Raw genomic sequence first — 15,273 nt, forward strand, 5'->3', positions numbered from 1 at the left:
GGGGAGCCAGCAAATGGCAAGCAAGTACTGTACTGGTGCCACAAAACAAATGTTTGCCAACCAGCTGATACATTTCCATTTTTCAGATAGTCAGGACAGGAGAATTAGGCAAATCTAAACAAAATGGAGTGTGCCTGACGAGCAATAAGCTCACTATCCAGCACGTCTACACAAGGCGGTGCCGGTCCAGTGCGACAAGAGTCAAGCACAAACTGTCATCGCTCCAAGCACAAGCTGTTTGAGAAGCTGCCTTCTGGCAGAGCATCATCACCATCATGTGTCCAAACCCATATTCAGAAAAGCTTTTATCTATATCTTTGACAGGTGTCAAAAATCTTTTTATGATTTTGACACTTTTTGTCTACATTATACCAATTTTAAATTGACTTTAGACTTGTATTCTATTTCACTTTTATCCAATCTTCAAATTTCTTCATATTGTTTCAGATTTCATTTTAGGTCAAGACTGCAACATTTCGCACAGCCGACGGAGAAGTAGAAGTACGTGACTGATGTACAATTTTTAATCTAACATCATGAGCAGCAGTTCAGGTCACATGGGGACAACACGGCGATGAACACCGGACTCTCACGGGTTCAGACTGCCCAAAGCACACGGCTAACATATATATAAGAACATCAATTCTGTATCGATATATTGTTACAAAACTACACAAGTATATCATTAAATACATGTTTGAGCAAGAATAAAATCCCATGAAGGAGAATAAGTGTAATTTGAATAATTTCTTACATGTTGGATGATATATTCTTTTGCTTCCAGTTCTCTCTTCTCTGTCACTAATCAGACTTCTTCCCTCACTGTCAATTTCAATTTCATCAACCGTTACACAAAATAAACCAAGGAAGTGATAGAATATCCTAGCAGTCATGTATGCCAAATTAGGCGATAGGTTTTTCAAATGAGAAACTATAAATAGCAGATTATGAGTATTTCACATATGAAGATACTTTTGAATATGACTCTTTCTGAACTTTCAGCATTCAAAGACCTTCAAATCAGCAAAGCTTGATTTGTCACCAAACCACATCCTCCCGAATGACTGAACATCAGGTTGTTCTTAAGTGGAAGATTTTATATTGGGGACTTATCTCGCAGTACGGTCTACATTTTCTATTTCATAACTAAACCTTGGTTCTCGTCCAATGCGTCTTTGACACTTACTAAGGCTTCTCCCCCAGACTTTAGCTTCTCATTTTTTGCTCGACAAGGCAATAAAGGGGGCGGAATGACAACCATCTTCTCTAACCCTTTCACCTGCACCGAATGCACTTGTGGAGTTTCGATATCTTTGAATATTTGGCCATGGTTATTTGACTTTGATACCTGATTCCTGCATAGAGCGGGTAGAAAGTTTCTTTCTGAGTCTTATAAATCATTGTCTTTTGCTGTTGTCAGATTGTATTTTTAAAGGGCATTTTTGTTACGTTCGAATGACTGTTTTGATTCAAGAGCAGAGGGCTTCGTGAGTCTTGAGACAAGTCTCGGCTTTGCTCAACATGTGAAGAATGCCTAACAGAACCGTGGGAATATGCTGGATGTAATTTTCGTATCCAGGATGTTCTTGTGATTCTAGTTTCTGATCATCACTGTGTTTTACTTTGTCCATCTATTTTCCAAGCTCGTGCTCATAGCCAAATATATATACTTTCTGCAGTGTTGACAGCAATGCTAAAAGAAAACATGCTTCCCCACAATAAGACAGAGATCAAGGACTGTGAAAATCAACATGCCGCAGCTTCTTTTTTCCATTAGTTACGTTCCACTCTCATCCTTCAAGTTTCACACAAATCTATTTCTAATATAGAACAAATTTTAGTGTTAACACTTACAATTAGTTTGTTTTATGCTTTTTTTTTATCCAAACAAAGCATCACTTAAAGGTACGGTGCAAAAACCCCAAACCACACTTATAATGCGGAGGAATTATTTCAATGCAAAATACATAAGAAATTTCTTCTTGTGCAAGAGTTCCCCAGTGGCCCCAGTAAATTACATTGATCATATATAAAAAGTCTGTATCATTTCTTAATTTGGTTATCTGCAGAACATATTCGGCCTCAGCTCTCAACAATCATATACAACGTAAAAGTGCTGGCATTACTGTGGTAAATACAATTTCTGCAAAAGTGGCTTCATGTTTAAACAGAAAATGTCAAAAATGAGTGAGCACGAGTCAGTCACCTGAGATGGAACCCAGCAGCACGTTGCTCTTAATGCAGCGGTAGACGTAGTCGTAGCTCTGAGGTTTGAGAGGAGATCCAGTGGACAAGATGGTGTGGAGAGACTGGAGGTTGTGGGTTTCCGCTGAGGGAAAAAGAATCAAAGTAAAAGTTACAAAACAATAAAACAAAAAAGGTTCTGAGATGGATAGAAAAAAATAACCATACAGCATAGTACAAGAGTCTTGAGCCACCTCTCACTTCTTTATGTTTTGCTTCCATGGAGCCTGACTTTCTTGTAATCGTCTAAATTTGTCTGGAGCAAAGGTTCTCCAGGCTTTCTGAAGGTTTTTCATGGTTATACTTTAGTTGCATCTTTTGGAAGTTTCTCACAGTCAATCACAGAGACATGATTTGTTCCCATCTCTTCAGTTGCATCTCCAAAAAAAGCCAAAGATAACACAGTTTGACAGACATAAAATAGGGGTTTTTTTCTTACTCTAATCAATAACGTGATTCCCAAAGAGCTATTAATTGAAAAATCTGCACATCTCAGCACGATGTGCAATGTGTCCTTAAAAAACATTAGGAAACTGCCTAAAGGCCGAAAAAAAACTTTACAGCAGATGAACAGTATCTTGAAGGAAAATCCTTAAGAAATTCAATCCAGCTATGACCTAACAACACAAGACCTAAGAGATGAATCTAGTTCTTCAGTTGACCCATCAACTGTTCACTAAAGACTCATAGAAATGGTCTCCATGGAAGGGTGGCTGTCATGAAGCCATTCTTAAGGAAGGAAAACAAGGAGAAAGGCCTGAGGCATGCCAAATGACACAAGAACAGGACTGAAAATCAGTGGCAACAGGTCTTATGGAGGGATGAATCCTCCCCTCAACTTTACTGAAGCAGTGTGGGATCACTAACAGAGAACGGAACAAAAGGCAGCAAACATCCACATAAGAGCTTTGGGAAGTCCTTCAAGAAACCTGGAGAACTATTCCTGAAGACTACTTACAGAAATGATAAGAAAGCTCGTCTAAGATGGTGTTGAAGAACAAAGGTGCTCATACCAAGTACTGACTTCTTAGCAGGGATGTGAAATCGGCACTGTCTTCAGATCGTTCGATCGTGGCCACTGTCGATTGCCGATAGGCGATCCAATCGCCTAAGATGGCTGGCGCAGTTACATCGGCAAAAACAAACAAAAAGAAAGCAAAAAAAACAACTTGCCTGGTGTTGACCTGGCCGACAGTAATTTAGTGCGAAAAAGGATTGCTAAATCGGCTATTTGGGCATATTTCAGGTTTTTCCCGGATGTCAACGGTGAGCCTAAAGACCTAATGCAACCTGTTTGCACAGTATGCAAAAAATGCGTGCATGTGAAGGATAAGCAGACGACAAATTTATTTGGGCACATACCAGTTCATCACCCCTCCGAGGCCGCAAAAATACCCCCAACCACCGCAGCAAGATCAGGTGCTGCGGCCGGATTAAGCACAAATGCATCTTTGCAGCCCACAATGTCGGCAGCTTTTGCAAAATCAACCAAATACCAGAATGGCACCGAAAGGTGGGCCCAGTGTACAACAGCTGTTGCAAGATATCTGGCGAAGGAGTCAGTCCCATTTCAGACAGTTCAAAAAAAAAAAATAAAATGCTGGCTACACTGGATGTGCAATATGAGCCGCCTGGCAGGAAATATTTCTCAAAGGGCTCTGTATGCAGACATGTTGCTCCATGAGAAACATTTTTAAGTACACAGTAAAGCGCAGACATTTTTCCTTTAACACCTTATGGCATTAAATTAATTCAAGATCTCCTTAAAGATCGTCAAAAAAAAAAATCATGATCCAATCAAAAATCACTCCATCCCTACTTCTTAGAATTGTAACTCAGTACATGCCTTCGTTTAAGTCTTAAACAGGACAGACATATAATGAAACATTTACATAAAGAGATATGTGCTTATTCCCTGCTTTCCTGGCATATAAGAAGACATGAGGAGTGCCTTCAGACTTTTGCACAGTACTGTAAACTGTGGAGTATAGTGTACTTACTATCAGCATGGCATTGAATGTGCTTGAGTCATCACAATCAAAATATCTCTTAGGATCAAGTACTTTATATATGTATAGTGTGAGTCATTTTTGAGTATCTATTTTATTCTTATTTTATGCATTATTCTGGGATCAGTGCTTCACTTCAGTAATCACGGTGGCTCCTGTATCAAGAAACAGATACAGTTGCAGGCAGCATTAATTTTCAACCAAATTAAGAATCCACACACACACACGCACTCGCACAAAAGAAGTGGGCAAGCACCTGTGAGCAGCTGTGGCTCCTGGCATCCCAACATGTTGTGTTATTACGTTTGCCACCCTGATGTGACAGAGCATGCAAGCTGACACTTCCTGCCCCAAACACACACTCGCACACACATATGCCAAAACCCCACGCCAATAACACCCTGTGAACTAATAAGCCTTCAGTAACCGACCCTCACCCCACAAAAACACATATTTGCAAAAACATACACACACATACATACACACACACACGCACTCAGTGGGAACTCTTGCTACCCCCCACCATGCCTCCAGGTGTCCAGTCCAAATGTCAGCTCGGGGAAAAGGGCCCATCCACTGGGGCAGCCAGTGAAGAAGCTCCCCCTACCCTCCCAGACCCAGTGGAGGCATGCTTGCATGCACACAAACACACACATCCTGTGCTAAACGGATGAAGGAGCTGGGGAGAGGCAGAGGCAGACAGATAGGGAGTAGATCCTTTTTCATTTTCTAAATTTTGATTTTTACGCCTTCCTATTATCCCCACTATGAATATGATGAGATAATTAAAAGAATCTGAGATGGGCAGACAAACACCGCTGAATCCATGAATAAAGATTTATAGTGATTATAAAAGTGCAATGGGAAACAAAAATGATTATGTATGCAATACATATTGGTTATAACAGCATATTTAACTTCTTTGAATCTTCAAAGAATCTTAATCTTTGAAGGTTAGCAGGAGGTCTTTAAAACGACACACCTCTAATTAAGTGTAAAGATTTCTCTCGCTGCAGAGTTGTGTCAGAAAAGGTAATAAGCAGGCTTATATGAATTATCAGGACCACACTTTGTCCTTTTGATTCAAACGCCGGCACACAGGGCAAAGTCTTCATTCATACAGTTAAATGGAAATAGTGTTAAAATCATCATTTTTGGTCTTATTGCTCGAGATTTAATTCTCAGAAAGTACACGTCTGTGTTATATTGAGTGCCCGATGTCCTTGGACGTCTGGGTGTGTTTGCGAGTGCAACTCACAGGGTTTGAGGTTCCTCTCCTGCAGCACAGACAACCACTTGGCCCCAGTACCAAAGATCGTAATGCTGGAGAAAGAAAGATAAAAACAGACAAAGTGGAAACAACGGCAATTGTTATTAACGTTGTTGATTTTTCTTTCTTTCTTTTTTTTATAAAATCAATGAAGCATTTTTAATATCAGAAAAATAACCACATAATTCAGCTTCCAAGAAGTAGACAATTATCATAATTTTGAACTTAAAAAAAGTTCTGAAACTCAGTTTGTGTCAATGTTGCAAACTGTGTTCGTCACCGTTTAAAATCCACCTAAATGCATGCGCTGTCTTCTGAATTGTGACAGCAGGAGGTCTAAGCAATTGGCAGACATTGTTTGGGGGATGTGAAATCATATTTTGCACACCACCAAAGCGACTTGGTTTTCACTGTGAATTCTGTGGTGTCTCCATCTAAATTAAGCACAATTCTTCAGCATCATACCGTGTCTAAAGGTTTTGTCACAACTGTGTTTTTCGTCAGGGTGGTGATGACCATGAGTTACTTTGAAAGAGTTTTGTTTTTAAACCGATCACAACTCTTGTGTTCTAAAAATTCTACAAAATGAGATCTGATCATAAAAGTATGGCTTCAAGTTTGGGTTCTGGCTTAACCTATTCAGCAAGTAGCTACTCCCTCTTTCTGGCAATTAATCAATTTTCAAATGACACTACATTTCTAAAATCATTGAGAAGGTGGTTTATGATCAGTTGATGGTCTTTCTGGAAGAGCATAATATTTCAGAAGTTTTCCAATCTGATTTTAAAACTTTACACAGCACCGAATCAGCTCTTTTAAAAGTTTTCAATGATATATTTCTAGCTGCAGATTCTGCTGACTGTGTTGTTCTTGTCCTTGCTCCTGCTTTTGATACAATGGACCACAAAATTTTACTCTCTCGTTTGGCACAGTGGGTGGGCATCAGGGATTGGTTCAGATCATACTTGGAAAATCAAACCTGATACATAGCCTGGGTGGCCATATCATCCTCTGCCTCTCTATCATGTGGGATGCCACAGGGCTCAGTTTTAGGCTCCCTTCTCTTTGCCCTATATCTGCTTCCACTTGGCTCCATATTGGGGAAACATGGTGTGTTCTTCCACTGTTATGCTGATGACAGCCAGATGTATATCCCTTTCAAAAAGAAAGATGGAAACTGTGCCAATTCGCTGCTAAAATGTCTAAAAGACTTAATGGATGGCTCTCAATTTTTTAAAGTTCTACAAGAGTAAGACTGAAGTCATGGTTTTTAGTGGCACAGCTGAAACTCCCCCTATTGAGATAGGTTATTTGACCCAGTATAAGAAGTTGGCTATTACAAACCTTGGAGTTAAAGTGGATGCTGATCTTAAATTTGACAGTCAGAACTGGGCAGTTGTGAAGTCAAGTTTTTAATCAATTAAGACAGTTGGCCAAAATAAAGCCAATTCTCCCTAGGAAGCACTTTGAGACAGTAATCCATGCCTTCATAACTACTCGGCTGAATTACTCTAATGCACTTTATGTGGGGGTTAGTGGTTCCAATATTGCCCAGTTACAAAGAGTGAAAAAAATGCTGCAGCACGTCTTTTATCTGGCACACGCAAATATGAGCACATTTCCCCCATTTTAGCTTCACTCCACTGGCTTCCCATACATTTTAGGATTCATTTTAAAGTTCTTTTATTTGGCCTCCATGGCCTTGCCCCTTCCTACCTCTCTGAGCTGTTGCACCATTATACACCCTCCCGCTCACTCTGGTCAGCTGATCCTCAGCGTGCCTTAAACAAAATGTAAGCTTAGGGGGTGCCGCGCTTTTGCTGTGGCAGCTCCTAAAATGTGGAATGACTTACCACTGTTTTTAAATTACTTCTTAAAACTAATTTCTTTGCCTTGGTGTCTGACACCACATGATATGTTGATTTCAGTTTGTGCTTATTTTAGTTTAGTTTTTATTGCATGGCTGATTAACTGAACTTACCCCAAAACATATGCACACATGCACTTGAGATCACTTAAAATCACTATTTCATTTAATATTTCTGACACATTTAGAGGTTTTGAGGTAGAAAGAGCTTTGGCAGTAATGGCAGTCATACATCTGCATCTATCTGGTTGAATGTTACAACCAAACTAGTGGTTTAAGCAAAAAAATTATGTTGATGCAAAGATGAAAGAGCGGATGACAAGCTGCTGGAGTAAGCATGACTTTGGTGGAGCCTGAACTGTGGCATTGCTCCATTTGTTGCTTCACTGAATCTGAACTGAATGTAAATAAAAGCATAAAATGGCAAAAGGTACTGAGCAGCCATTGCCCTTAATCCCATCTGCTCCAGTGGAGCTGCTCAGTAGCCTGGTTGCACTTGGAAGCTCCCAGTGGAGAAGAGTGAATCACGGTGTAAATGTAAAGCAAGGTGATGCTAAAACACAGCTTGTTTACTCAGTTAAGCCGCTTGTGGAGAGATTTAAAAAAAAAAAAGAAAGAAAGAAAAAGAAAGAAAGAAAGAGAAAACTGACTGGGAATTGACTTTCAGCCAGGCAAACACAAAGACTCATACACAATAATGGTCAGATTAGGAAGACAAAATGTCTGACAAAATATCAACAAAATGTTTGCTCACAAAGACATTGGAAATTAATTAAGGTTTCTACCGTGTGACTGGAAGTCACCCTGACAGCTGCCAACAGCTGGGCAACATATGGAAGGAATGAAGTGACAAAATGTCACTCCTGTGTTCCCTGCAGATTTCATTCTAAAACAAAACAAAGGGCCTTTTAAAGTCTTTCTCAGTGAAAGGCTGTATTTGTGTCTTTCTATCTTTTTAAGTTATTCTGGTTGACGTCAAATCAATCAAATTGCTTCTTCTCATTTTGATAACCATTTCAGTCAATCACATAATAAAAAAAGAATCTGACGCTTGATTGATCAAACAACTAGGAATTGGTTTGAGATGAAAGATGCAATTTGCTCGCTTCTTGGAAATAGATGCCGCTGATGGGGTGGGTGACCGCAGTGGGGGTCAGACACAGTGAAAGAGCAAAGATCCCAAGGAGAAAGGTGTTAGGTGGAATGAAGTGGCTGTTACCTGCACACATCTAACGCATACACTCTTTGTCCATGTCGCTTCTGCATGCCTCACCCACTGCTACCATTCGACCCTATCACAGTATTTGTCATTTTAAATTTCTATCTAGTAAAAACTAATTCATATTTCTTTGCTTTACAAAAAGTTTGTACAAAGTCTTTCCGAACAGTGTGGGATTGTTGCTTAAGAAGGGAAAACATGCTAAATACAGTCAACTACTGTTTGAGTACTAACAACAAAAATCATTTTGAAATAAAATTACAATTAAATAATCAAATACACAATCAACTGAATGCCCCAACTATCATTCAATTATGGTGGCCCCAGAGCCAATTACAGCGCCATGACTGTGTTCAAGTTAGCAAGATGTTCAATTGTTTACTCACCAACTTACTATATAGAGGTCACTGGGGGTGGGGGAAGCCACCTGCTGATGCATTTCGTACAATACATGAATGAAGCGGTGCTTTATAATTATGTGCTGGATGTCCATCCAAGTGTTGTATAAACGAACGGACTCAGGATAAAGCTATGCCAAAAGTGAGTTGAGAACACACTGTAACTGACATCTCTCTCTTCAACAAAAGTCAAATCTTTGGGCAGCCTTAACTCGACATATCCAAGCCTAAACTGCTGCTCTAACTATACAACAATCTTCTCAAAATAATCATGAATGTGTATTACCCACAATAAGCAATACAATAAGCTGTACATGTCTGTAAATGATCGATTTTAGAGCCCCTGTGGCCTCAGTACTGTAGCCCACATGCAAACATTTCTAAACTGAGCTACTCTGCAAAACATCCCCAACATGTTTAATATTTAAATTGAACAAATAACATCTTTTTTGGACAATTTTTTGTTAGTTCTAGGGTAATGAAAATGCAAACATAGTTGTGTGTATTTCATTATATTTCTGCCAATAATTTCTTCCTTCAACTAAACATAAAGTTTAATATATATATGAAATCCCTCTATCTGTCTGGAGTTATACTGGGCCTGCTTCAACTTTTGGCCTAAAATCTATGCCTTCAATATTAAAAACTTAATCTAGTAATTCTACAGGTGTCATTTATAATGTGTAAAGTTTGAGGAATTAGAAAGCATTTTTAATGTTAAATGAATAAAGAAAAAACTGAATTATTTGCACACAACCTTTTTAAAATAAGAACCGGTAGTATATGTGTAGTGTTTGTTAATATTTTGGAGGGTTTACACAGATGTGGCTCATGTCTGTTAAGACCATCTGATTCCACAGATGACACGCAAACTCTAAACCTATTTGTTATCAGCACACATAGTCACTCTCCATCATCACTGACCTCCCCCATCTGCATCTGGATTTGCTCATTTCTGGCTACTATGGCAACAGTCACTCTATTCTGATTGGAGGCAGGTGGCCAGGTGTGGTGGCTAATTGGGTGTTTAGCATGGAGGGAGGAGGAGAAGCTGTGAGTCTCTGATTGTGAGAGTGGGTGACAGCATGAGTAAGTGTGGCTATCAAGAGGGACATGCTACTGAAAGCCATAAAGTCAATAAAAGATGCTCAAAGGCAATCAGACAGAGAAGCACCTCCAAACAATTATTAGCTTAATGTGTCTCTGTGCATGGCGTGATGGAGCAGCTGAAGATCCACTTGTTATTGCATCTTTTCTAAACCACTCACATTTGTTCTCAATGCCACCGAGATGCTGAGATGGAAATATGAGCACCTGCTTTCATCTCAGGTGTGAAGGGCAACAAGACCCGAGCTAAAAACACTGTGACGGTGTACAGCATGTCAGATTTGCAAATCTATCTACAAATATGAAATTCCAAAAGGGGAGGGGTGGCGATTCACAGAAGAATCGCAACACCTGAGATTTACACAAATCAATTGACAAATCAGCACCAGAAAGTAAGCTGGTCGCTGCTTCGACTTTCAGAATTGGTAGTTTTGTTCATATGAAGCAGCAAGAATATCCACAGAAAATTCTGCCAGCGCTGGTTTTAAGATAGGTTTTTCAGGTAAGAGGGAGCAAGTTGTGACTGATTTTATAACACAAATGCCAGGGGGCTCATATCATCGAGCAACACCCGGAGTTGAACAAATTAAAATACAGGTGCTGACTACCACACACTGCATTTGTTGTTGATTTGCTGCATTGCTTTGGACCATTGTCCTGTTTCATGAGCCAATTTTTGGCCAAGCTTTAACGGTCAGGCAAATGGCCTCACGTTTGACTCCAGAATGTTTTACTAAGCAGAGGAGTTCATGGTGGACTCGATGACTGCAAGGTGTGCAGGTCCAAGCTGTAAAGCAAGCACTGTGCTTGACAGTTGGCATGATACCTAGCCTCCCACCCTGGACTGCAGTTGTTGCCGTCCAGACACTTTTACCAAGAAATGTGAAACTAAACCTGCTGGCAGGGCAGTTCAACAAGAAAGGCTAAGTAGAGGTTGCTATGTCTCAAAATGAGCATTTTCTTTTACAGTGAATGCGACACTTTGACAGTCTGTACATTGCTGAATTTGCGAAAAATAAATTTTGTCGCAGGTTTGATGTAGCATCCAGTTTTAATGACATGAGGAGTTGGGAAAACAGGATATTTTAACTTGTTAAGCTCGCATATCTCAAAAACTGAGCTGGCATGATGAAATTTGTCTGGCGATATCAGTACTTTCTTTTCTAAAAGGAAAAAAAAAAAATATATATATATATATATATATGAAAATTTTGCCTGTCAATGGCGAAGAAGAGGAGAAGTCATCGCAACAAGCAATCATTCATCATATCAGAGCAAAATACGGTGGACAAGAGATGGAAGAGACAAGGCGATTCTCTGAGCACAAAGGAGGCTTGAATATCCCGTTCACACATGAAAAACCATCACAGATTTAAATGTTGTAACCTTTTCCTTGCTCTACACATGAATGCAGTTGATATTGTTTCCACCTTTGTCCTGCTGGATAGTTTCATTAAATGTTTTACGTCTGACACGCAAGGGAAAGTTGTGATTGTTGGGAGGTTATGAGTTTTACTAAGACTGCCATCTCTGTCCAGTGAATAGCAATGGCATTTGCATTAATATATTTACTGATAAAGTAAAACCTCCCATTGTAAAACAACTGTAAATTGTTTTTTGTTGTTTTTATGTGACAAAGGAAAATCAGCTTGAATCTTCTCAGACTTTCACCACGATTCATGTGCTTTGCTTTCTAACAGCAGCAAAACAGTAGTAAATATGATCAAAAGTGTCCATTTCGTAAGTGTGATCTTTTAAAAATGTATTCAAAGAAATTTAAAACTGAGAAAGTCAATAGTTCAAAAGGACAGGACAATAGAACGGGCAACGAGCAACCAATGAAATTCAAGGCAAAAGGGAAAGCCTCACAGTAAGTTTTATACTTTCTCTGACAGATTTAGTCCCAATTAAAAAGTCCAACCACAATTCAGAGGACAAGGCTGTAAAAAAATTTTTTATGGCAGTCTTTCCCAGAGGGATTTTTATTTTTTTTTCCTACGTAGCTCTGGCTGCGGAAAAATATGTCTGAGGCGGCCATATCAGCACTTAATTGGTTCAAAAATTTCACAATTTAAGGTGCTATCCATCTTCCTGTCAAACCGGTAGGCCTTCGTTAAATGTCGCTGTGTGAGCATTTCTTCACAAACCTTGTTCACTCAAGTTTTCCATTACTTCTCCAAAAAAAATTTTCAAAAGGCCACAAGCACTGAAACATAAAAACTGTAAACAACTCCAACATGTGTTGCAAAAAAACACACAAACACAATACCGTCGACTTGCCAGAAAAGCTTGAAAAGAGAAATGGTGCAGTCGAGTGTCAAGTCAACAAAATCCCGATTTGAAGCTCAAAATAAGATTAGTCACATGATTAGTGGGATAAAATTGGAGCACACAAGCATTAGGATCTACAAGCAGGTCCTTGTTAAATGTTTCCACAGGAGCAATTTGTCTCCTCACTTTTGCAACTTCCTATGTGTGTCAGACTTTCTCCCCATTACTTCTCTTCTTGCTGAAGGCAATATGCCTTCTGTGAAGATGTGTCACACAGACATCACCGTGCTTAAGAGTTTTACTTTTGCTGATCACGTTACTTTTCTTAAAATAACCTAACAGGAATGAGCTATAGTAGTATATAAGTATATGATTAGTGAGTGTGTACAGCGACACAGACTCACAGTCATGAGCCACGTATGACACAGTGCGTAAGGAATAAGAGCTGACAGAGCACCCTCGTGGAATTCCACCAATTCTTCAAATTACATTTGAAAATTTATTAGCAGAAAGCTCAAATATCTTCCCTTTCTTTTATATTCAGCATACACTTTTATGGAAACAGTCTGAATTAAAAGTGGAAGTAAAGTATGCTGGTTGACAAAAACCGATGATTAAGTCACACACAGCTCTGAAAATTGAGCTGTAATAAAGCTTAAAAAACAAAAAAAAAAACTAATATTCTTCAGGAGTCGGCATCTCCTGAGTACACAATAAACTCTACAACCTTTCAAAGCCTGCATACTCCATCTACTCCACTAAGCTGACAGGTTTGACTGGTATTGTGTCATCAGCCAAAGGTTTTTCGAGTGGAAAACAATTGGCGAGGTGAAAACTGCATGAAAAAAAAAACAAAAAAAACAATTAGCAAGTGAGCAACATTCCCATGCCCTTGTCAACCTCCCGTAGAGTGTCGACACGCTTCATACGTTCAGTGCTCCCCTGTTTGTCAGCACTCACAGGCTCGGCCAGTAAAAGACAAATGGTGGAATACTTTCAGTTTGCTTCACTCCACCAACAAAACTCCTGAACAAATCTTAAGCTAATTTTCTACAGTTTTCATTTTCTCCCCTCATCATTTCATCAATTCCCGGATATTGTTACACCCATTTTTTTGTTTGTTTTTTTCAAATATATTTTTGCTATTGTGACTTGAGGCTTCTTAAAAATTTGAAACTATAGCATCTTACAGAGTTGGCAAACCACAATCATATGTTTTCGGTTCAGCTTTTTATTGGGAAAAAAAGAGCTGCATTCACAGGCTTCATTTAGGTGTTTAACTTATAGTGTCAATGGTGCCGATAGAGATGGTGGGACTGTTAATCCGGTCATTTACAAATATGATGAGTCTACTGCAAATATCCCCTGCATTACATTAGAGGAGAAGTTACAGCAGGTCAAAATATTTTAGAAATGATGGAAAGTAAAGGGAACATAAACAGAGCTAACTGTGGTATTGCTGGACCAAAACTGCTCCAAATCCACTTGGAACATTGACCAAATTCACGCTGTTCCCATCATTACTCTTACAACTAGGATACATTTAGAGTGTCATGATATGTGATGTCCACACTGTCCTATTATCCCTATAAGAGGGTAAGATGGCTGTCTTGTGGTGTTGTCTGAGTTTTTGGTGTTCATCCAAATCTACATGTTCATCAATCTCCATAACAACAGGTTTACAGGATGGCTGAGCGTGCCGACTTGAAACGGCCTGTTCTGCGAAGCACAACTTTCAAACTGACAGCAATGTAGCTCATTTGTGGGAATCGATAATGAAAAGTGGGCCGTCTTTTGTATATTGAGACTGAGCGTTTCTGGACGTACGCGAGACTACAATCTTTTCCCCAAATCTTAATTAATGAATACTGTAAACCTGTGACACGGCTGCTGCTACTTGCTGGCTCAACATGACAAGTAACGGTAAGTCTGAAATAACCTGAGCCTAGTTCCAGTGCATCTACTTCTGTTTAGAAACAAGCCAACCTTTTTTTTTGCTGCTTTTCTTTTCTCCCTTATAATAATCAACAAATCAGTGCATGAAGAGTAGATGCTTTTTTTTCCCTCTAAAGGCTCATTATAACCAGCAGAAATCTTTATTCCAAAGATCTGCTCTTGCATGTGTGTGCATGTTGTCAATTAGATAAACATGTGAATAATTCTGTTGATTAAAAACTAAATCTCCAAGCAATAACCTCCCCTTTGTCTCTGCCGTTTCTGTATGTTTGAATGCATTCATCCACTCGGTTTTTCCCCTCAATCTCCTGAAACCTTAAACCATATACAGTACATTTATATGCATCACTATATATATCCTAACAGTCTTGAGTATATGGGTCACTTCTATAAACTGATAGACCCCAAGAGAACCAATGTAAGAGTGAGGGATTTTCTTGATTATACACCCGCATGTTGTCAACTTTACCCACAGAGCTGAGCACATGAAATGCGAGAGCTTACCAGTCATTATTTACCAATCGCAACAAGGCTAAGACTTCATCCATCTGTCATGCTGCTTTCTCTCTGAGGTTTCTCCAGAAGTAAAATCCAATCTGATGTTTATTCTTCTCCTCAGTCTAGCTCACAGACATTTTATCATTTTTTTTTATTTCTCTCACTCCGACAGAGTTGTCAAGGGTCTCTCTGTGACATCTGCCACTGTAATTTGCCACCCCACCTTTATTTGTCACTGCAAAAGTGTCCTCTTCTTCGATTTTTCTTTCTTAGAACTTTAATAATTATGGTGAAAGTGTGTTGTTCTGCGATTGCTGATGCGTGACACGGTACCGCAAACCAAAACAGTGCCGGGCAGGAAGCCAACGTCGTGAACTGCTGTATCTCAGCCCCCGGGCAATGCAGGGGAGTTTCACGCAGGGAATGAGCATCAC

General features: G+C 39.5%; 1 protein-coding gene across 1 annotated transcript in view; it reads right to left on the reverse strand.

Moving 5' to 3' along the window:
* Positions 1–15,273, reverse strand: part of aacs (acetoacetyl-CoA synthetase) — a 39,827-nt gene that overhangs the window by 8,012 nt on the left and 16,542 nt on the right. Inside the window, exons 11-12 of the mRNA XM_072387506.1 lie at positions 5,512–5,576; positions 2,207–2,329 (exon numbers count right to left, since the gene is read on the reverse strand). Coding sequence (XP_072243607.1) covers positions 2,207–2,329; positions 5,512–5,576 — 188 coding nt within the window. The remainder of the gene's footprint in view (positions 1–2,206; positions 2,330–5,511; positions 5,577–15,273) is intronic.

Source organism: Leuresthes tenuis, unplaced genomic scaffold (genome assembly GCF_036924035.1).
Source record: "Leuresthes tenuis unplaced genomic scaffold, fLeuTen1.0.hap1 SCAF_6, whole genome shotgun sequence".
In the NCBI taxonomy this organism is placed as follows: domain Eukaryota; kingdom Metazoa; phylum Chordata; class Actinopteri; order Atheriniformes; family Atherinopsidae; genus Leuresthes; species Leuresthes tenuis.